Source organism: Mastigoproctus giganteus, chromosome 7 (assembly GCF_048544385.1).
Source record: "Mastigoproctus giganteus isolate SK-2022 chromosome 7, ASM4854438v1, whole genome shotgun sequence".
Classification (NCBI taxonomy): domain Eukaryota; kingdom Metazoa; phylum Arthropoda; class Arachnida; order Uropygi; family Thelyphonidae; genus Mastigoproctus; species Mastigoproctus giganteus.
This window is the reverse complement of record NC_143581.1, coordinates 233219850-233239776: the sequence shown is the minus strand read 5'-3', so window position 1 is coordinate 233239776 and position 19927 is coordinate 233219850. Positions and strand designations below refer to the sequence as shown.

The following is a 19927-nucleotide window of genomic DNA, read 5'->3' as shown; positions in this document are numbered from 1 at the left end:
GGGATGCAATAAATTATCAGGAGTAACTGTAGCCTATGGTGGATATAGACTAGTCTATAATCAAACGCAAAGGTTAGGCAAGCTAAGGCAGATTACAAGAAGTCACTAGCAAAGAATGCCAAAAAAAAGCAGCAAAGACTTCTTTACTTATATGAACAGCAAAAGGGAGGAATTAAATCACATCGGGCCACTTGATACTTATGTAAACTCTTCTAGAGTTTACGTAAGTAAAGAAGTCTTTACTGTTTTGCTTAGAATCCTTCACCAAAGATTTCTCATAATCTGCCTTCGCTTGCCTCCTTTGTGACTTGATTACAGAATATCATCTTATATCTAGTGTAGGCATCTGTGTCTCCTGATAACTGATATGCATCCCATGCATTTTTCTTCTCTGCCACAAGTCTCATTAGTTCATCTGACATCTATTTAGGCCTAAACCTTGAACAGTATTTCTTAGTTGGTATGAAAAGCCTAGTAGCTTCCAATATTAATTCCTCGAATGCCTCCCATTTAGAATTTGCTGTTGGTAACATCATCAGTTGGTCCCACTGTATAGAATTTATAAACTCTCTGCATGGTACTAAGTACTATAGGTTCTAATTCCTTTCATGTTTGAGATTTGCTTTAAAAAAAACTCAATGTGGGTCCAGTGGATTGTCCTTTATTAAATGTGTTACAGTAAAAACTCATTAATTGTGACTAGCCTCTTCCCCTATATTCCAAATAGGACACAAATATAACAAAAACAAGAGACGTTTTATGAAATGTACAAAACAAAATTATATTACAAAAATAAAAAAAATTAATGTGTTAACCATAATAACTACAGATTTACTCATATGTAAGTTGTCCTTCCCCAATCATATCTTTTTTGAAGAAATCTGAAATTTTCTGTCGAGTAAAAGTCCATAACATATTTCAGTTTTATCATAACATCCTTCATTTCTCCTAGAGAGAGATTAGAAATATTTTTTTGAATTCCACATCAAAATTAGCAAATTAATAAAAGTATCAACTTCTGGCATTGTGCAATTTAACTTTTTTTTCTTTACTTTATTTTTGTTCTTCACTTCACATACAGATTTTTCCTTTTGAACTGATCTTGCTATTTTTTCTTCCATCACCATACCATATTAAGCTCCGTCTTTATCATCTTTTAGTGACATTCTTGCATTCCCCAAATCAATATTCTTTTTCACCACTGTTATACAGGGTGTCTCAAAAATACACGGCATAACTTCAGGAATGAGTTCCTCGTACAAAAATATTTTATATCAACATAGTTCCAGAAATGCTTGGTTCCCGAGTTATTAACCAGAATGTCTTATCTCCTGCAGGTGATTTCCTTCATCACAAGATGCTGACAGAATCTGGTGGTTTTCCATTCCGACCATGCACTCAAATCAGGAGCAAGCTGATATGCACTTTATGTACAGTTTGGCAGACGGAAATGCTTTGTAGGCTCGTCATTTGTACCACGAAAAGTTCCCAGAACGAAAATGCCCAGACAGGAAAACGCTTGAAGGTATCCATCGCCGCCTTTGTGAACATGGGACCATTACATGTCATGCTCCTGGTCGGTGGATAGGTAGAGGTGGACCAACTGCCTGGCCTCCACGCTCACTGATTTAAACCCACTAGATTTCTTCTTGTGGGGCCATTTAAAGTCATTGGTGTATTCGACTCTGATGTGGAAACTCTCCAGAATCGAATTGTGGCAGGTCGTGAGACAATACGAAACATGGCAGGAATTTGGCATCGTTTTTAAGATTCCCTGAGACATCAATGTGAGGCCTGTATTCAGGCAGAAGGTGGACATTTTGAGCAATTACTATAAGGTGATGTGAACAGTTAAATGTCATAGACAGACCTTCAAAAATTCGGAAACCAAGCATTTCTGGAACTATGTTGATATAAAATATTTTTGTCTACATATGAGGAACTCATTCCTTAAGTTATACCATGTATTTTGAACTACTACATCTTTGATTGCAGCTAAATCAACAAGGTTATCATCATTTTATAGCATTTTTTCCATGAACTTTCTTTTACTTCATTCCAGCTTGCAATTAGCATTTTTTTTATTATAATTTTTAATACTGGCCTTTTTTTTTAAATAAAGAATCATCAAAAAAACAACTAAATACCCTTTAACTGGTTCCCTTGATAGAAAAATGTTTACAGGTCAGCATGAGTATTACCATGGATGTCAGTGGTTAGTTATTATTGGGTTTTAGGAGTATCGGCAAATAAGGCCATGTTGCTCCATGTATATTGTCTGTAAATTGTGTTGTCTGAGGTAGATTTTCTGTTTTTTGCTGGACAAAAAAACTGGAGTTTCCAGGGAGGGGGGAACCATGCTACCCTCACCTGAGACCGGATGTCAGTGGTAAGAAAAAGAACTTATAAATTTTCAGTAAAAGGATGAACAGGTGCATTAGCTAATAATAATCCCTTAATAGTTTAATTTTAATTTAATTTTTCGTTTTAATTGATTTCACTTCTTTTTCAAGGTGATAGTGGAAACTTGTTCTGAAAAAAAAATTCATTAAATTCCTGTTTATGAAAAATCATTGTTTTTGCATAACAAGTTCATGAAGTGAATATTGTCCTTCTGACAATATTCACTTCATGTGCTTTACAGTGCAATTAATGTAATCATTAACTGCATCATACAGGTATATGAAGTGCAACTAAGGTCCAGACATGCAGGAGCCCATTATAACCAATAATCATCCAATTCTACAAAAGTAACAAACAGCACAGTATACAGCATCAAAATGTATAAATGTTTTAGCAGAAAACCCAAGAAAAACCCACTGCTGTCTGGGAATTTTTTGACCCATCAACTAATTTGGATCAGAGTGAGTGAGTGTGTACACACCAGGTCATACAGTGTGTAATGTGCGTTGTTTGTGCAAAGTCTAATTTATGTTATTTGTACTGAAAAACCTGGACTAATTAACAGGAAAATATCCTAATCCCCTGCCTGAGATCAGCTAACTATGGTTCCAACTAAAGAGGCATTTAAGAATTCAGTGCCAAACAGAATTCAAACCCAGAACCCTCCAAGAAAGTAGTGAACACGAACTTGCTATAATATCATGGAGGATGACTACACTATATCCAGGTATCCATAATGCACATGAAATGTAGCAACATTATATAACAGATACAGTGTCAAAACAGTGACAGCAAAAAAATAAAATTTTCTAATCTTGTTGGAAAAAGGTAAAGGATATTTATGAGCATTGAAAAGTTTGACAATAATAGGATGATGCTTCATAAGAAAGAAGACTAACTGTACAGTGGCTCTTCTGCCATTCACTCATTTAGAAAGGCCTGTGCTTGATTACCATTGTGGATTTGGAGGAACTAATTTTTCATTTGTGACTGCAGTTGTCTCATCCAGAAGATCAAATTCCTCCCACTGAGTTGTATCTATTTTTCTTACAAACAAGCAAAGTAACCACACAGACTTCTAAGAAGTAATATACAGACTTCCACACAAACATACATAAATCTAAGTTCTAAGTTTAGTGATAAAAGTAATGGAGAGAAAAAGAAATAGAGGAGTGAATAAATAGAAAAGGAATAAAGGAGTAAGGCAATAAAATAAATCAATGCAAAAAAAACTAAATAAATAAATACACTAGAAAGGAATAGTCACATAACTTACAACCTTGGTGTCATCAGAGTGTCAACTTTAAGGATTGCAGATAAAAAAATAATATTGTCTCTGTTTCAGACACAAAATACACCAAAAAGGTTATGTCAATACAAAAGTAAATAATGGAAATTTGGATAAAATTTAATTAAATTTAAGCCAAAACAAAATTAAAAGGGGATAGGGAAATTATGTGGTAGGCACATAAAAGGAATGTACAGTGTTTTTTCAGTTACAGATGTAACTGAAAAAATAAATAAAACCGAATAACTTGCCATAACTGTTGAAGGTACAGGCATGAATGAAAGAAGAAGTGGCCAAATATATATGGCACAGACCAGAAAAAAATGAGAAATTAAATTCGTGATAAATAACTCAATAGGTGTAAAATGTAATTAACAAACAAAGCAATAAAAGAAAAGTGCTGAAAACTCTGCGGAGGTAAAAAAAAAAAAAAAAGTTAACATAGGACGAAAATAGTTTCCTGACATGTATTCATAAAACTAATTGCTCTCCAGAAGAGGAAGAATACAGAACAGCAAAAAGCAGAAGAAAAATAGCAAAAAATAGCTTTGTCGCAAATCCTGTTCCTACAGAAATGCCCTTGAACTGAGTTCTGGTAGTATGAATGAATTTAAAATAATGAACATAATGTGAATGTAGGAATGGTAATAAACTATAATAAGTAAAAAAAAATTGGGACATACATTTTATAATAAAGAATCATAGTCATACGATGCTCTGTTTGTACATTCTGTAAATATCATACTACACTGTATATTTACAGAATTACAAACCTGGAAAATGAGAAATATTGAATTATTCAATTGAATAGTAAAATAAAGTAAATATTGAAATCAATGAAGAAATATTGAATGGAAATTTTGTTAGAAATCTGCTAAAAATCAATGTGATCTGGCTGGTAAGAATTTTTTTTAAAGCTGATGATATTCCAGAAATCTGGGCATAACTATTTTTGCAAGAGAACTGAACCTGACACTAACAGGTATTTTATGAAATTTAGAAATAAAATGTAAAAAAGGAAAATTATAGTTATTTCTATTTGATTTCGTATTTATAACGAGTTTTTTTTTTTTTGATAATAACATTAAGATGAAGAAATAGGTAAAAAACATTACATAAAAGCTAAGTTGTTGGTAGCTTTGTCAAACATTATAATTTTTGGCAAAATTATAATGCTTGACAGATTGTGAGATTTGAAGTAAGTTTTAGAAAAATTGTCAATTAAATCAGGGAAAAATGGTATTGATCCACATTCAGAAAGCTTCCACAGGAATGTTGCTTTTATAAGCCAAGAAAATACAATATCCCAAAAGGTCCATATATAGATATTTTTAAAAGAGGTAAAATGGATTTTAGGAGTTAACCTGATATTAAATCCAAAGGAAAGGATTTAGTAGTAGTATAAATGGCAAACAATGCAAGAAAGCATCTTATATAGCATCAGCCAAAAAAAAAATTTTTAAAAAACCCTACACAGTTCACCTATCCGTACCCTCCTAGAATTTCTCTAGTTCTTCCTTTAATTTATTCAGCCCATCTACTTCCACAATAACAGATGGCAGCCTGTTCTATCAATCAATCACCCGGTTGCTGAAGGCAAACCTTCGCACATCTATCCTGCAACTACCCTTCCTCAACTTGAATTTATGCCCCCTCACATGTGTAGTCTCAGCAAGTGGAAGAATGTCATTACTGCTTACTCAATCCATTCAAGGCTTTAAACACCTCAATCAGATCTCCCTGGAGGTTCCTAGTCTCGAGACACTGCATTTTGCAGAACTGAAGCCTTCCTAAGTTAGAGTACCCTTTTGTTCTCTTCACCAATGTGGTTGCCGTTCTCTGCACCTGCTGCAGCAGATCTGCCTTCCTAAACTGAGGCCTCCAGACATATATACAGTACTCAAGATGCAGACTAACCATGGCCTTTTACAAAGGGATAATCATCTCCTTATCCCTGCCAGAAAACTTTGTGAATTAGCATTAGCACCAGACAAAAAAAAAAAAAAAAAACCCTTTCCCATTTTACCCATTCCTTCTTCAAATTTATTTAAGTTGTTGCCCTCCACTTCAACAGATGGAAGTTTGTTCCAAATAGCAAACATCCACTTACTAAAGGCAAATTTCCACAACTTTATTCTACAATTGTCTTTCCTCAATTAAAATGTCCCCTCAGGTGAGTAAGCTAAGCAAGAGGAAGAATCCCGTCAGTATTGAGCTTGTTTGCTCAAACCCATTTAAGGCCTTATACATCTCAATTAGATCACCTTGCAGGTGCCTAATCCCTAGACACCGCAATTTGCAGAACTTTAGCCTTTCTTGGTAAGGGCAATCCTTTGTTCCACTCACCAATCTCATTACCCTTCTCTGTACTCATTCCGGCAGCTCTACATCCTTTCTAAAATGAGATCTCCAGACCTGTATGCAGTACTCAAGGTGTGGTCTGACCATTGCCTTATACAAGGGGACAATCACCTCCTTATCCCTGCTAACAAAATTCCTGCATATTATTGACAAGACACCATGAGCTACTCTTGCAGCCTGTCTGCACTACTCAGAAAACTTTATATCTGACTGCACAATTACCCTCAGGTCTTTTTCATTCTCGAATACGCCGAGTGTAGTACCACCCAGTTGGTACATTACTGTGGGGTTACTGCTACCCATATGCAACTTTACATTTGTCAATATTAAATTTCAACTGCAATTTCTCAGCCCATCAATCCAATTTTCCTAGATCTTGTTGCAATAGCTCACCCTGATGACTGCCATTAACCACCCTGCCAACCTTTGTATCATCTGCAAACTTAGACATTAAGCCTGATACGCTTTCGTCAATATCATTGATAAATATTTCTCCTAAATATAATTATAAATATTTCCTTCAGTTCAGGATAAGATAGAATATCGAAATCTCAAGTAACATTGTGGCTGAAGTTGGGATCAATGAAAGATTTAAAATTTTTATCTTTACATATACAATTGTCTAAATCAATGGAATTTGCACATAAATTAGTTTCCAATTTTTTCTAATTATAATCAATTAAGCTAAAGAGTTTAGAATGGTTGAATATAAATAACGATAATTTTCCTTTTATATATTTTATCTCTAAATATAATGTAATTAGCATTAGCATTAGCATTAGCATTAGTAGAGGCATTTGATGCAAGAAAGCAAGCTTATGCAGCATCAGCCAAAAAAAAAAAAAAAAAAAAAAAAAAAAAAGTAACATAAATAAATAAAAATAACCACTTCCACTTCACCCCTCTGTTCGTTCGAAATACCTGTCCAGCTGAGCCTTAAACTTATTTAGGCTATCAACTTCCACGACAAGGGATGGAAGTCTGTTCCACCCACCAACCACCCGCTGGCTAAAGGCAAATTTCCGCACATCTATCCTACATCTGTCTTTCCTCAATTTGAATTTATGCCCTCTCAGGTGATTTTTCTGAGCTAGAGGAAGAATCCCATCAGCATTGAGCATGCTCAAACCATTCAAGGCTTTGTACACCTCTATCAGATCACCCCGCTGGTGCCTAGTTTCCAGACACTGTAATTTGCAAAACTTAAGCCTTTCTTCGTAAGAGAACCCCTTTGTCCCATTCACCAATCTAGTTGCCCTTCTCTGTACTCGTTCCAGCAGCTCTACATCCTTCCTGAAATGAGGCCTCCAGGCCTGTATACAGTACTCTAGGTGTGGCCTGACCATTGCCTTATACAAGGGAATAATCACCTCCTTATCCCTGCTAGAAAAATTCCTATATATCATTGACAATACACCATGAGCTACTCTTGCAGCTCGTCTGCACTGCTCAGAGAACTTCATATCTGCCTGCACCACCACCCCCAGGTCCCTTTCATTCTCTACCACTGTCAGTGTAGTACCACAGAGTTGATACGTTGCTCTGGGGTTGCTGTTTCCCATATGTAGTACTTTACATTTGTCAATGTTAAACTTCATTTGCCACCTCGAAGCCCATCTGCTCAACCTTTCCAAATCCTGTTGCAGCAGCATAGTGTCAGTAGTGTCCTTGACAACCCTGCCAACCTTCGTATCGTCTGCAAACTTGGACATTAAGCCTGATATACCATCATCAATATCATTTATAAATACAGAAAACAATAAAGGCCCCAATACTGAACCCTGAGGGACTCCACTAATAACATTAGTCCACGATGAGCAGTGTCCATTGATTACCACTCTCTGTCTTCTCCCCCTCAACCACCCCTTTATCCATAGCAGCAACTTGCCTCCAATGCCACACTGCTCCAATTTGTGCAGCAGTCTTCCATGTGCAACAGTATCAAAAGCCTTTCTAAGATCCAAGTATATAATATCAAAGTTATTCCCTGCATCCAGTTCTTTTGTGACTGCATCATAGTATCCAATCAAATTGGTCAGGCAAGACTTCCCCTTAACAAAACCATGCTGTGTCCTAGCTATAACTGAAGTCTTGTCTAGATGATCCTGCAGTGCTTCTTTCACCAGTGCCTCCATTAATTTTCCGGGAACAGAAGTTAAACTCACAGGTCTATAATTACTTGTGTCAGCCTTTGATCCCCCTTTGTGAATTGGGGTCACATTTGCACATCTCCAGTCAATGGGTACCTCCCCTGAGTCCAAGGAAGCTCTCATAATTATGGCTAAGGGTTTGCTTACCTCCTTTGCTGCCTCCTTTAATATAACTGGATAGATCCCATCCACCCCAGGTGCCTTTCTTGTGTTTATCTTCAACAATTTCTCCTCCACTTTGCTCTCAGTTATTACAAGATTCTCTAGCTTACTGCTAGAGTTGAATACACCTCTGGCATTCCCCTCGCTGAATAACTCCTCATGTGTGAATGTCGATGCAAAATATTCATTTAGTTTGTTAGCTACCCGAGCAGGGTCATCAACAGTTGACCCATCGATCTCAAGTGGACCAATCTGATTCATCCCCTTCCTTCTAGAGTTTACATAAGTAAAGAACTCTTTGCTGTTTTTCTTCGCATCCCTTGCCAAGGATCTCTCGTAATCTGCCTTCGCCTGCCTAACCTCCTTTGTAACTTGGTTACAGATCAACTTGTATCTATCATAGGCGTCCGTGTCACGTGTTAATTTGTATGTATCCCATGCATTTTTCTTCTCTGCCATATGCCTCATTAGTTCATCTGACAACCATTTAGGCCTAAACCTTGAACAATATTTCTTAGTTGGTATGTAAAGCCTAGTAGCTTCCACGATAAGTTCTTTGAATGCTTCCCATTTTGAATTTGCTGTTGGCAATATCATCAGTTGATCCCACTGTATAGAATTTAAATACTGTCTCAGTCCATTGTAGTCGCCTTTACGAAAGCAATACCCCTTCCCTTTACCCCTAATGGTAGTTACCTCTTTGAGTAACTCCCACTTCAGCACACTGTGATCACTGCCACCAAGTGGTTCATTTATCTGCAGATTCTTAATGCATGAAGAATCACTACTGATAATCAAATCAAGAGTATTACTCCCTCTAGTTGCCTCCCGAACATGCTGATGTAGAAAACAATCATCCAATAAATCCACAAAAGCCTTGCTACTGTGTGAGTGACCAGCCCCCAAATTCCAGTCAATATCTGGGAAATTAAAATCCCCCATTATAAGACTCTCTGATTTACTGGCCCACTCTATTTCTCCGAACAGTTTCTTATTATACTCATCAGAGTCATTAAGCCTATAGCACACTCCTACTCTCAATTTTGATCTCCCAATGCTTATGTCACACCAAACTGACTCGAAACTGCACTGTCCAGCGATGTCGACTGGCTTCACTTCCTTGGATTTTATGTGTTTTTTAACTAATAGCATAACCCCTCCTCCCTTCCTATCCTGTCTATCCTTTCTGTAGACATTGTACTCCCCAAATTCCAGTTCTGCATTTCTTATATCTGTGTGACACCACGTCTCTGAAATCCCCACAATATCTGCCTTTGATGTTTTGAGCAATACCTCAAATTCATCAAATTTATTTACTAAACTCCTAGCATTGGTGTACACACAAGTATACATGCACCTGTTCTTTTTCTTAGCTACCCTAACACAACCCATGTGTTTACTTGTACCCCAATGATTCCCAGCAGTCTCTGAAATATCCTGCATCTTATTTTCCAGGCTGCGGCTCATTCCAATAGAAGCAGTGCAAGAATCACTTTCACCTCTGCCAGTGGCTACTGTTAATCTATTAGTCCTTGTATCCCCCCAATCTAGCAGTTTTCCGACCCACCTAACATTGCCTCGATAGCATCAGCAAACATTCTTGCACCCTTTCTATTTAAGTGTATCCCATCCCTGTAGAAGCAGTCTCTCCTGTTAACAAGTACAGACCAGGCTGAAAAAAATTCTACCCCTTGAGCCCTGCACAATCTTTCCAGGGCCGAATTGATTGACAGGGCTCTCATCATATACTCCCTCCTATCGTGTCTGGGCAGAATTGCAGACACTTTCAATTTCAACCCTAATTCACGGCTTTTTTTCATCAGTGACCTGTACTTGTCAAGTAATTCCGCCGGTCTCCTACTCTTAATGTCATTAAGAGTAGGAGACCGGCGGAATTACTTGACAAGTACAGGTCACTGATGAAAAAAATAATAATAATAAATAGTTATTAAAAACAGTATTTTGATATGGTGAAGGTCAAAGCACTGTGCTTTATCCAAAAAAGAAATCATAAACAGAAGGTATCAGATTATATTTAAACACTGAAACCTGTTTTTACAGCATGTTAAGACAACATAAATTGCCAATATTTCATGATTTGGATACTTTATCCACAAAAAAAAAAAAAAAGAAGCTAATGTTTCCACAACAGCTTATTGTAGATAACACTTGCAAAGCATGCCATTTAAGTGTTCTATTACACATTATCTTTTCAGTTAAAGAAGCATCATCTGTTTCATTTCTGATAATAAACATCTGCCAGGAAGCTGAAAAATCCCTCTCTGCAAGACTATGAACACCATTTAATGAGTGACTTACCTTTATCATGTACACAAATTATGTGATAAATGTATATGAGTACTAAGAAACATTTTCAAATTTAAGCTTAAACTTTGCAGCTATTTTGGTAACAAATTTTTTTTGAACCCTGTTAAAATATATACCTTTCCAATCTCAAAAAGACTTAAGTATTTAAAGAAATACAGCTTTTTTTTTTTTTTGTCAAAGCTTAAACTACATTTCAAGTTGCAACTCATAAAATACCTAAAATGAAATGTGTTCTAATAACTAATTAGCTTAATTTACATTCATTTAAGATTAATAGTAAATATCTATTATGGTATCTTATAAAATTATGATAATTAATAGTAAATATCTATTATGGTATCTTATAAAATTATGATAATTAATAGTAAATATGGTACTCAATACGTTCTATGTTGATACCAATATTTGTAGAAGAATAGGAGAAATTTACCTCAATATAATAGCATTAGCATTAGCAGAGGCATATGATGCAAGAAAGCAAGCTTATTCAGCATCAGCCAAAAAAAAAAACCTACTCCCATTTCACCCCTCCGTTCGTTCGAAATACCTGTCCAGTTGAGCCTTAAATTTGTTTAGGCTATCAACTTCAACAACAAGTGATGGAAGTCGGTTCCACCAACCAACCACCCGCTGGCCAAAGGCAAATTTCCGCACATCTATCCGACATCCGTCCTTCCTCAATTTGAATTTATGCCCTCTGAGGTGATTATTCTGAGCAAGATGAAGAATCCCATTGCCATTGAGCATGCTCAAACCATTCAAAGCCTTATACACCTCTATCAGATCACCTCACCAGTGCCTAGTCTCCAGACTCTGTAATTTGCAAAACTTAAGCCTTTCTTTGTAAGAGCAACCCTTTGTTCCATTCACTAATCTTGTTGCCCTTCTCTGTACCCGTTCCAGCAGCTCTACATCCTTCTTGAAATGAGGCCTCCAGACCTGTATACAGTACTCAAGATGTCGCCTAACCATTGCCTTATACAAGGGAATAATCACCTCCTTATCCCTGCTAGAAAAATTCCTGTATATCATTGACAAGACACCAAGAGCTACTCTTGCAGCTCGTCTGCACTGCTCAGAGAACTTCATATCTGCCTGCACAATTACCCCCAGGTCCTTTTCATTCTCCACCACTGTCAGTGTAGTACCGCACAGTTGATACGTTGCTCTGGGGTTACTGTTTCCCATATGTAGTACTTTACATTTGTCAATGTTAAACTTCATTTGCCACCTCTCAGCCCATCTGTTCAACCTTTCCAGATCCTGTTGCAGCAGCATAGCGTCAGTAGTATCCTTAACAACCCTGCCAACCTTTGTATCATCTGCAAACTTGGACATTAAACTTGATATCCCATCATCTTTTTTTTTTTTTTTTTTTTTTGATTTGGTAGTTGTTGGCGCATCGGCTTCTGTGGCCATATTGCACCTCCCAAGGTTTTTGCAGTACTTTGATCCAAGCCCGAGGCGGGAATCGAACCCGCGACCTTTGGGTTGCCGGGCAGGTACTTTACCCACTCGGCTAGCCCGGTCGGCTTCCCATCATCAATATCATTCATAAACACCGAAAACAACAACGGACCCAACACTGAACCCTGAGGAACTCCGCTAATAACATCAGTCCACGTTGAGCAGTGTCCATTGATTACCACTCTCTGTCTTCTGCCACTCAACCATCCCCTTATCCATAGCAGCAATTTGCCTCCAATGCCACACTGCTCCAATTTGTGCAGCAGTCTTCCATGTGCAACAGTATCAAAACCCTTTCTAAGATCCAAATATATAATATCAAAGTTATTCCCTGCATCCAGTTCTTTTGTGACTACATCATAGTATCCAATCAAATTGGTCAGGCAAGACCTGCCCTTAACAAAACCATGCTGCGTCTGAGCTATAACTGAATTCTTGTCTAGATGACCCTGCAGTGCTTCTTTAACCAGTGCCTCCATTAACTTACCTGGAACAGAAGTTAAACTAACAGGTCTATAATTACTTGTGTCAGCCTTTGATCCTACTTTGTGAATTGGGGTTACATTTGCACATCTCCAGTCTATGGGTACCTCCCCTGAGTCCAAAGAAGCTCTCATAATTATGGCTAGGGGTTTGCTTACTTCCTTTGCTGCCTCCTTTAATATAACTGGATAGATCCCATCCACCCCAGGTGCCTTTTTTATGTTTATCCTCAACAATCTCTCCTCCACTTTCCTCTCAGTTATTACAAAATCATCCAGCTCACTGCCAATGTTTACTTTACCTACATCATTCTCCTTCCTGAATAACTCCTCATGCGTGAATGTAGATGCAAAATACTCGTTTAGATTGTTAGCCACCTGAGCAGGATCCTCAACTGTTGAACCATCAATATCCAGTGGACCAATCTGATTCATCCCTTTCCTTCTCGAGTTTAAATTTGTAAAGAACTCTTTTCTGTTTTTCTTTGCATCCTTTGCCAAGGATTTTTCGTAGTCTGAATTTGCCTGCCTAATCTCCTTTGTGACTTGGTTACAGACCAACTTATATCTATCATAGGCTACCATGTCACCCATTAATTTGTATGTATCCCATGCATTTTTCTTCTCTGCCACATGCCTCATTAGTTCATCTGACAACCATTTAGGCCTAAACCTTGAACAATATTTCTTAGTTGGTATGTAAAGCCTGGTAGCCTCCAAGATTAGTTCCTTGAATGCTTCCCATTTTGAGTTCGCTGTTGGTAACATCATCAGTTGGTCCCACTGTATAGAATTTAAATACTGTCTCAGACCATCATAGTCGCCTTTACGAAAACAAAAACCCTTCCCTTTACCTCTGATGGTAGTTACCTCCTTATGTAAATCCCACTTCAACACACTGTGATCACTGCCACCTAGTGGTTCATTTATCTGCAGATTCTTAATGCATGAAGAATCACTACTGATAATCAGATCAAGAGTATTGCTCATTCTTGTTGCCTCACGAACATGCTGATGTAGAAAACAATCATCCAATAAATCCACAAAAGCCTTGCTAGTGTGCGAGTGACCAACCCACAAATTCCAGTCAATATCTGGGAAATTAAAATCCCCCATTATAAGACTTTCTGATTTACTGGCCCACTCTATTTCCCTGTACAATATCTTATTATACTCATCAGAGTCATTAGGCCTATAGCACACTCCTACTCTCAATTTTGATTTCCCTATGCTTATGTCACACCAAACTGACTCAACACTGCCCTGTCCATCGATGACGACTGGCTTCACTTCCTTGGACCTTATGTGTTTCTTAATTAATAGCATAACCCCTCCTGTCCTGTCTATCCACATTGTATTCCCCAAATTCCAGTTCCGCATTACTTATATCTGTGTGACACCACGTCTCTGATATCCCAACAATATCTGCCTTTGATGTTTTGAGCAATACCTCAAATTCATCAAATTTATTTACCAAACTCCTAGCATTGGTGTACACGCAGGTATACATGCACCTGTTTCTATTCTTAGCTACCCTAACACAACCCATGTGTTTACTTGTACCGCAATGACTCCCAGCAGTCTCTGAAATATCCTGCATCTTGTTTTTCAGGCTTCTGCTCATTTCAATAGAAGCAGTGCAAGAATCACTTCCACCTCTGCCAGTGGCTACTGTTAATCTATTAGTCCTTGTATCCCCCCCAACTAGCAGTTTTCCGACCCACCTAACACTGCCTCGACAGCATCAGCAAAAATTCTTGCACCCTTTCTATTTAAGTGTATCCCATCCCTGTAGAAGCAATCTCTCCTGTTAACAAGTACAGTCCAGGCTGAAAAAAAATTCTACCCCTTGAGCCTTGCACAATCCCTCCAGGGCCGAATTGATCGACAAGGCTCTCATCATGTACTCCCTCCTATCGTGTCTGGGCAGAATTGCAGACATTTTCAAATTCAACCCTAATTCACGGCTTTTTTTCAACATTGACCTGTACTTGCTAATTAATTCCGCCGGTCTCCTACTCTTAATAAGTAGAACACTTCCGAAAGCTTGAGTAAAAAGAAATTTACACTACCAATTTAAACACACACACCAACCGTTTATGACTGATTGAATAATGAAATAAAATAAAATAAAATAAAATGATAAAAAAGACTGTAAAATAATATTTACAAAAAACTTTTAATTATTTACAAAAAACTGAAATATAACAAAAATAAAATAAGTAAATAAGTTAAAATACATTAAAATATAAATATAAAAGCGATAAAAAAGATGATAAAATCACTATTAGAGCTTTCGGAGGTGTCTACCTCCTTCCTCATAATAGTGAGACTTAAGCGACACATCCTGGTACTTAAGGATGTGTCGCTTAAGTCTCACTATTATGAGGAAGGAGGTAGACACCTCCGAAAGCTCTAATAGTGTTTTTATCGTCTTTTTTATCGCTTTTATTTATATTTTAATGTATTTTAACTTATTTACTTATTTTATTTTTGTTATATTTCAGTTTTTTGTAAATATTATTTTACAGTCTTTTTTATCATTTTATTTTATTTTATTTCATTATTCAATCAGTCATAAACGGTGGTGTGTGTGTTTAAAATTGGTAGTATGAATAAGCCCAACCTCAGAGGCCTTATTGAAGAAATTTACAATTATCAGTATGCATTTATCAGTCATAAAAATTGTATGAGGAAGGTAAATCGTTTTTCAAAATTTACGCTAAACTTTTTAAATTAAATTTAAATTTTTTTTTATTTTATAATTAAATAATTTTTGAATTGTTTTCAATTGATTTTTTACTGTAATCATTTTGCTTTAATCTTTTATTCGTTTTAATTTCTGGAGAGTATCATATTGAGGTAAATTTCTCTTATTCTTCTACAAAAATTATGAGATAAACATCACAATGCTATGAGTTACTAATAAATTATATTTAATCAGGTTTAACGTTTTTAGATGTTTAAATGCTAAGAATTTATCAAATTTTATTTAAATTTATTACTGTTGGAATCTCTCTCTCTCTTTGAAAGAAAAAATCAAAAAAGCAGGCTGGTTTCTTTTTACTCAAGCTTTTGGTCTTTTTTTTTTTTTTTGATGAAGATTAATCCAAGTGTTTTATAACTGACCTTTGATGAAAAGTGATCCAATATCAAATTGTTCAAAAATTCTGATATATATATTCAGTCATTCTAAAAAAAAAAAAAAAAATCACGCAAGAAATCCTTCAGAAATTTCTAAAGCAATGAGAGAATCTGATCTAAATCTTACTACTAGATATTTACTGCTATAGGCTTGACTGAAGATATTTTCTATTTTCATGTTTTTTTTTTTTTATCTTGGTAAGTTAACCTCAAAGCTGTGATGATGAAAATTTCCTCTAGCATGCACTGCTTTGTCTCTCTCAAGTAAATTATTCTAACAGCAAATTGCACACCCAGTCTAGAGTGTAGCTAGCAATACAAGGGCCTGTGGAAAAAATTTCACTAATTGTCTCCAGTATGAATTTATCAGTCAGGATAAATACCCCAACTACCACATTGGGATTTTGGGGTCAAATATTTTGCATATTTGGATGTATATTTCACATTCTTGAAGTCCCTAAATATTTGGGAACTTAGACACATGCTTTAGTGCACTGTGCATAAATATGTCACTGATTCTCCTCAATGACAAATACATGAAAAAAGATGGATGCCAAGAACACTGAAATTTTACCAGTGCCACCTTACCATATCATAATGCCAATCAAGATATATGCTTTTAAATCTAGGATGCACTCATCACTTGCTGATCACCTACCATTTATGGTTTCAGGGAACTGTGCAGATAAATCACAATATAGTTTGGGTAGATATGATTTAAAAGCATCCACAGAAATTCTGATATGACAGTGTGTGTGTAGAGCCATGCCAAGCCATTTTAGTACCTGAGGCAAGAATGAAAACTTGCACTCTTTTGTTAATGATGGCAATGTTGACAATTATTTAAGCTTTCTTTTGGTGCCCCTTTTAGCCTCATCTGCCTCACCCTCGACATGGCTCTGTGTGTACATAATACACATCAAACATACACCATATCTGACATTTCTGAATTTTCATCAAATGCACAAAAACAAAGCACGTTTAATATGTTTTGTGAAAAACATCCTCATAGGAGAAAAAAAAGGCACATAACAAAAATATTAAGATATATTAAATTAATAATTGCTATAATTTCTTGAATTTATCTTGATTACCATTCAAAATTTGCTTAATTACACCAAATGACTTTTGCAACTGTTTTGGCCAAACCAAACCTAAGTTTGGTCAGAGCATGAAGATTAAATGTCTTTAAATGTTGAAATTTCTTTATTAATGCCAAGCTATTATTCAAGAGTTAACTTCTTATAATTTATAATAATTTGTATAATAGTATGCTCTGATTTTGCAGTAACCACATTATGTTGTCATCTATTATAACACTCTGCCAAGTAATCCTAAACCAGAATAAGGATGAATACCAGAAATTTTGTTTGCAGGGGGCCTTGTATATTTAATTGGTAGCTTTTACAAGAGAATGAATTACAATACCATTACATAATATAAAACAAAATGTTCTTGGAAGGGGAGGCTTTATCCCTTTCAACCACCTCCCCTCCCATGGTGTTTCTTTATGTTATATGATTCCACACAATTCTGTAAAATTTCTGTATCAGCTCAGTTATATAACTTCATGGTTCAGGCAAGTAGGAATTGCATCCCCTTAGCTGTCTACAGCTAAGGGAACCCAATGCCACTTATTTTCTTTATTAATAAAGTAATAAAGAAAACAACTTATAAAGAATAACTGCTTTAACTTATATACTACTCTAATCAATGCCTAATGATATTTAAGGATAATTGTGAAAAAATTATCCACTACTGCAAAAAATGGTATAAAAGACTCTTATTTTATAAATGTACCAATTTCGTGGATAATAATTAATTAATATTATTATACTATAATTTAATTATTTTATGAAGACAAAAGCGCATTTGAACATGTCACAATTCCTAGTTTGGCTTCAGAATGTAACTTGTTAATAGGATTAACAATGGCCACACCATTCTTGGTCGATTGACTCACGCTAATTACTAATGGCAAAAAAAAGTCATACACTTTTTCATTAATGCCCAAAACTTTGTATTCTTTTTCAATTAACAATGTGCATCTATGGAATACAGTCGAAACAACAGAACCAAATACAATACTTAAATCGGGTTACATGAAAATCCAAACGGCACATAGACAGGAAGGCATCCGATAAAACCAATTAGTCGTACTCCACACAAATAACATTTCATAAAATTATTAAGAGTAACATTTTCCCATACGGGTGCTGAAGTAATGATCCCTTCAAAGGTCACTTCTCTGTAAAATGGATTGCCGATAGGGTATCACTTCCGTGCCACCATCCCTTACAACTAACCTTTCGGTTAATAAAGAGCTGATATAAATGTGTATGACCTGACTACAAATCACGACGGTTTACAGGATTGCTAATGGCAACAGCAAGGCTAACTTACGCTTATGGGTTGATCTATTCTTATACTGCTGAGTAGAGACTACTAGGTCAAATTCCTAGGTTGTTATTTAAACCTATATTATTAAATTGAATAAACCATATTTTCTGTCTGCAAATTGCCTAATAATTCATCACGTATAACGTGCAATTATTTTTAATTCGCCAATATAAACAGAAAGGCAAGCGAAACTGTAATAATATGGAAGGAATGACTAATTAAGAGCATCATCTTCCATTTCGTTGTAGCACCCTCTTATGTTTAATATGTTACCTTAAACTTGTACTTATGGCATCTCGTGTATACGAAAAATATAAACCTATCCAACATGTGTAGAACCTTCCAGTACAAAAAGAAAGGCCCAAGTACATCAAATACCGCGGGCAGACATTCGGCCTACTTCGGCGAATCGAGGATACTAAGGCTGATGTTGAAAACCGTAATTTTACCGTGCTGGTAAGCGGGTAGGAGGATACGCCGTTCTGGCAAGTCTATCCGCTGCCTGATAATACCACAAATAACGCAATTTACAACGTGAGTTACTGAAAGAGAAAATGGACATTGGGTAGTTCGCATAACACTTAAAACGACTGTACTTACTTTCCTAGTTCCTCTTTCAGTTCGTAATTATCACTAAACCTCGTACAAGTCACCGGAATAGCCATATTGAACGAACTGGGATGAAGGAGATGAAGATTATATCTCGTGTATTCTCGTTCCCAGCGAGACACCAAGTCCCTTCGTTTCTATGTGGGAAGGCCGATCAGCACGCGCATGCATACACTGATGTAGCTGTGTATCACTGAACTCTTTTCAGTCCTCCTCAAGAAATACCATTCCTCTTCTAGAAAAGATTCAAAGAGTTAATTTGGTGACCCGTGAGAGTGAAGATAGGAGCACTAGCATTCACTACATGCATTCGTGCACTGAACAGATGTAAAATTCGCGTGGTAGCGGTAAACTGTCTTTCCCAGTCGAGAAACATCGATAAGAATTAATAATGCAACCAAGAGAAACGCTCTAAAGAGTAATGGAAAATTTTATTGTCAAATGTTGGGAGGGGTGTTGTTAGTGATTTATAATTTCATATTTTTTATGTAAAAATCTGTGCAAAAGGGCGTTTTGAGTTTTTAATAGAATGATAGTATTTCTTTTGGTTTTGAAAAAAGGAAATAAAAAAGATTTCATGCAATTTCTGATACATAAATGACAATCAAGGGAATTAAAAAGCGAAACGTCATTTTAATGTATAATTCTATATTTTATTCATAAGATAGAAAAGTCCTTACCCGTTGTTTCCAAAAAAAGAGAGAGAGAGAGAGGGGCTATAAAAGCTTATAAGCAAAGCTAGACTTGGGAAAAATTACTTTTTATTATTTTCTATTTTGAGTAGCATTAAAAAAGATCAATAATAGGACGACCAGTGCACCCCAGGCTGGTAGCTTTTACAAGTGTGACTACGCGACAGTACAATTTTATAATAATAAAAATAAAAATAAAAAATAAAAACGTTTTGGGGTAGGTCTATGAGTCGGACTCAGTTTAACTTAACTGAATATAAATAAAACTAAAACGTAAAAATGCTGTACATTTATTTATTTATTAAACTTAAAATCAACGTCTTACTCCTCAACAGTTAGATGCTACGGGGTCTGCATCAACCATGTCATTTATTATTAATTATTATTATTATTATTAATAATAGCCATATGGTGCAAGGAAGCCTGAGGCTTATGCTGCAC

General features: G+C 36.1%; 1 protein-coding gene across 6 annotated transcripts in view; it reads right to left on the bottom strand.

Annotated features, from left to right (window-relative positions):
- LOC150083775 (calcium/calmodulin-dependent protein kinase type II alpha chain) overlaps nt 1-18950 on the bottom strand; it is a 740997-nt gene extending 722047 nt beyond the window's left edge. For 3 of the 6 annotated variants that reach the window (XM_090378215.1, XM_090378217.1, XM_090378219.1), the window contains exon 1: nt 18786-18948. In XM_090378215.1, coding sequence (XP_090234341.1) covers nt 18786-18850 — 65 coding nt within the window. In that variant the 5' untranslated portion in view covers nt 18851-18948. Of the gene's footprint in view, nt 1-18785 lie in introns of all 6 variants that reach the window. The other 3 variants (XM_090378214.1, XM_090378218.1, XM_090378216.1) reach the window with 2 other exon arrangements.
- Nucleotides 18951-19927: the final 977 nt, after the last annotated feature.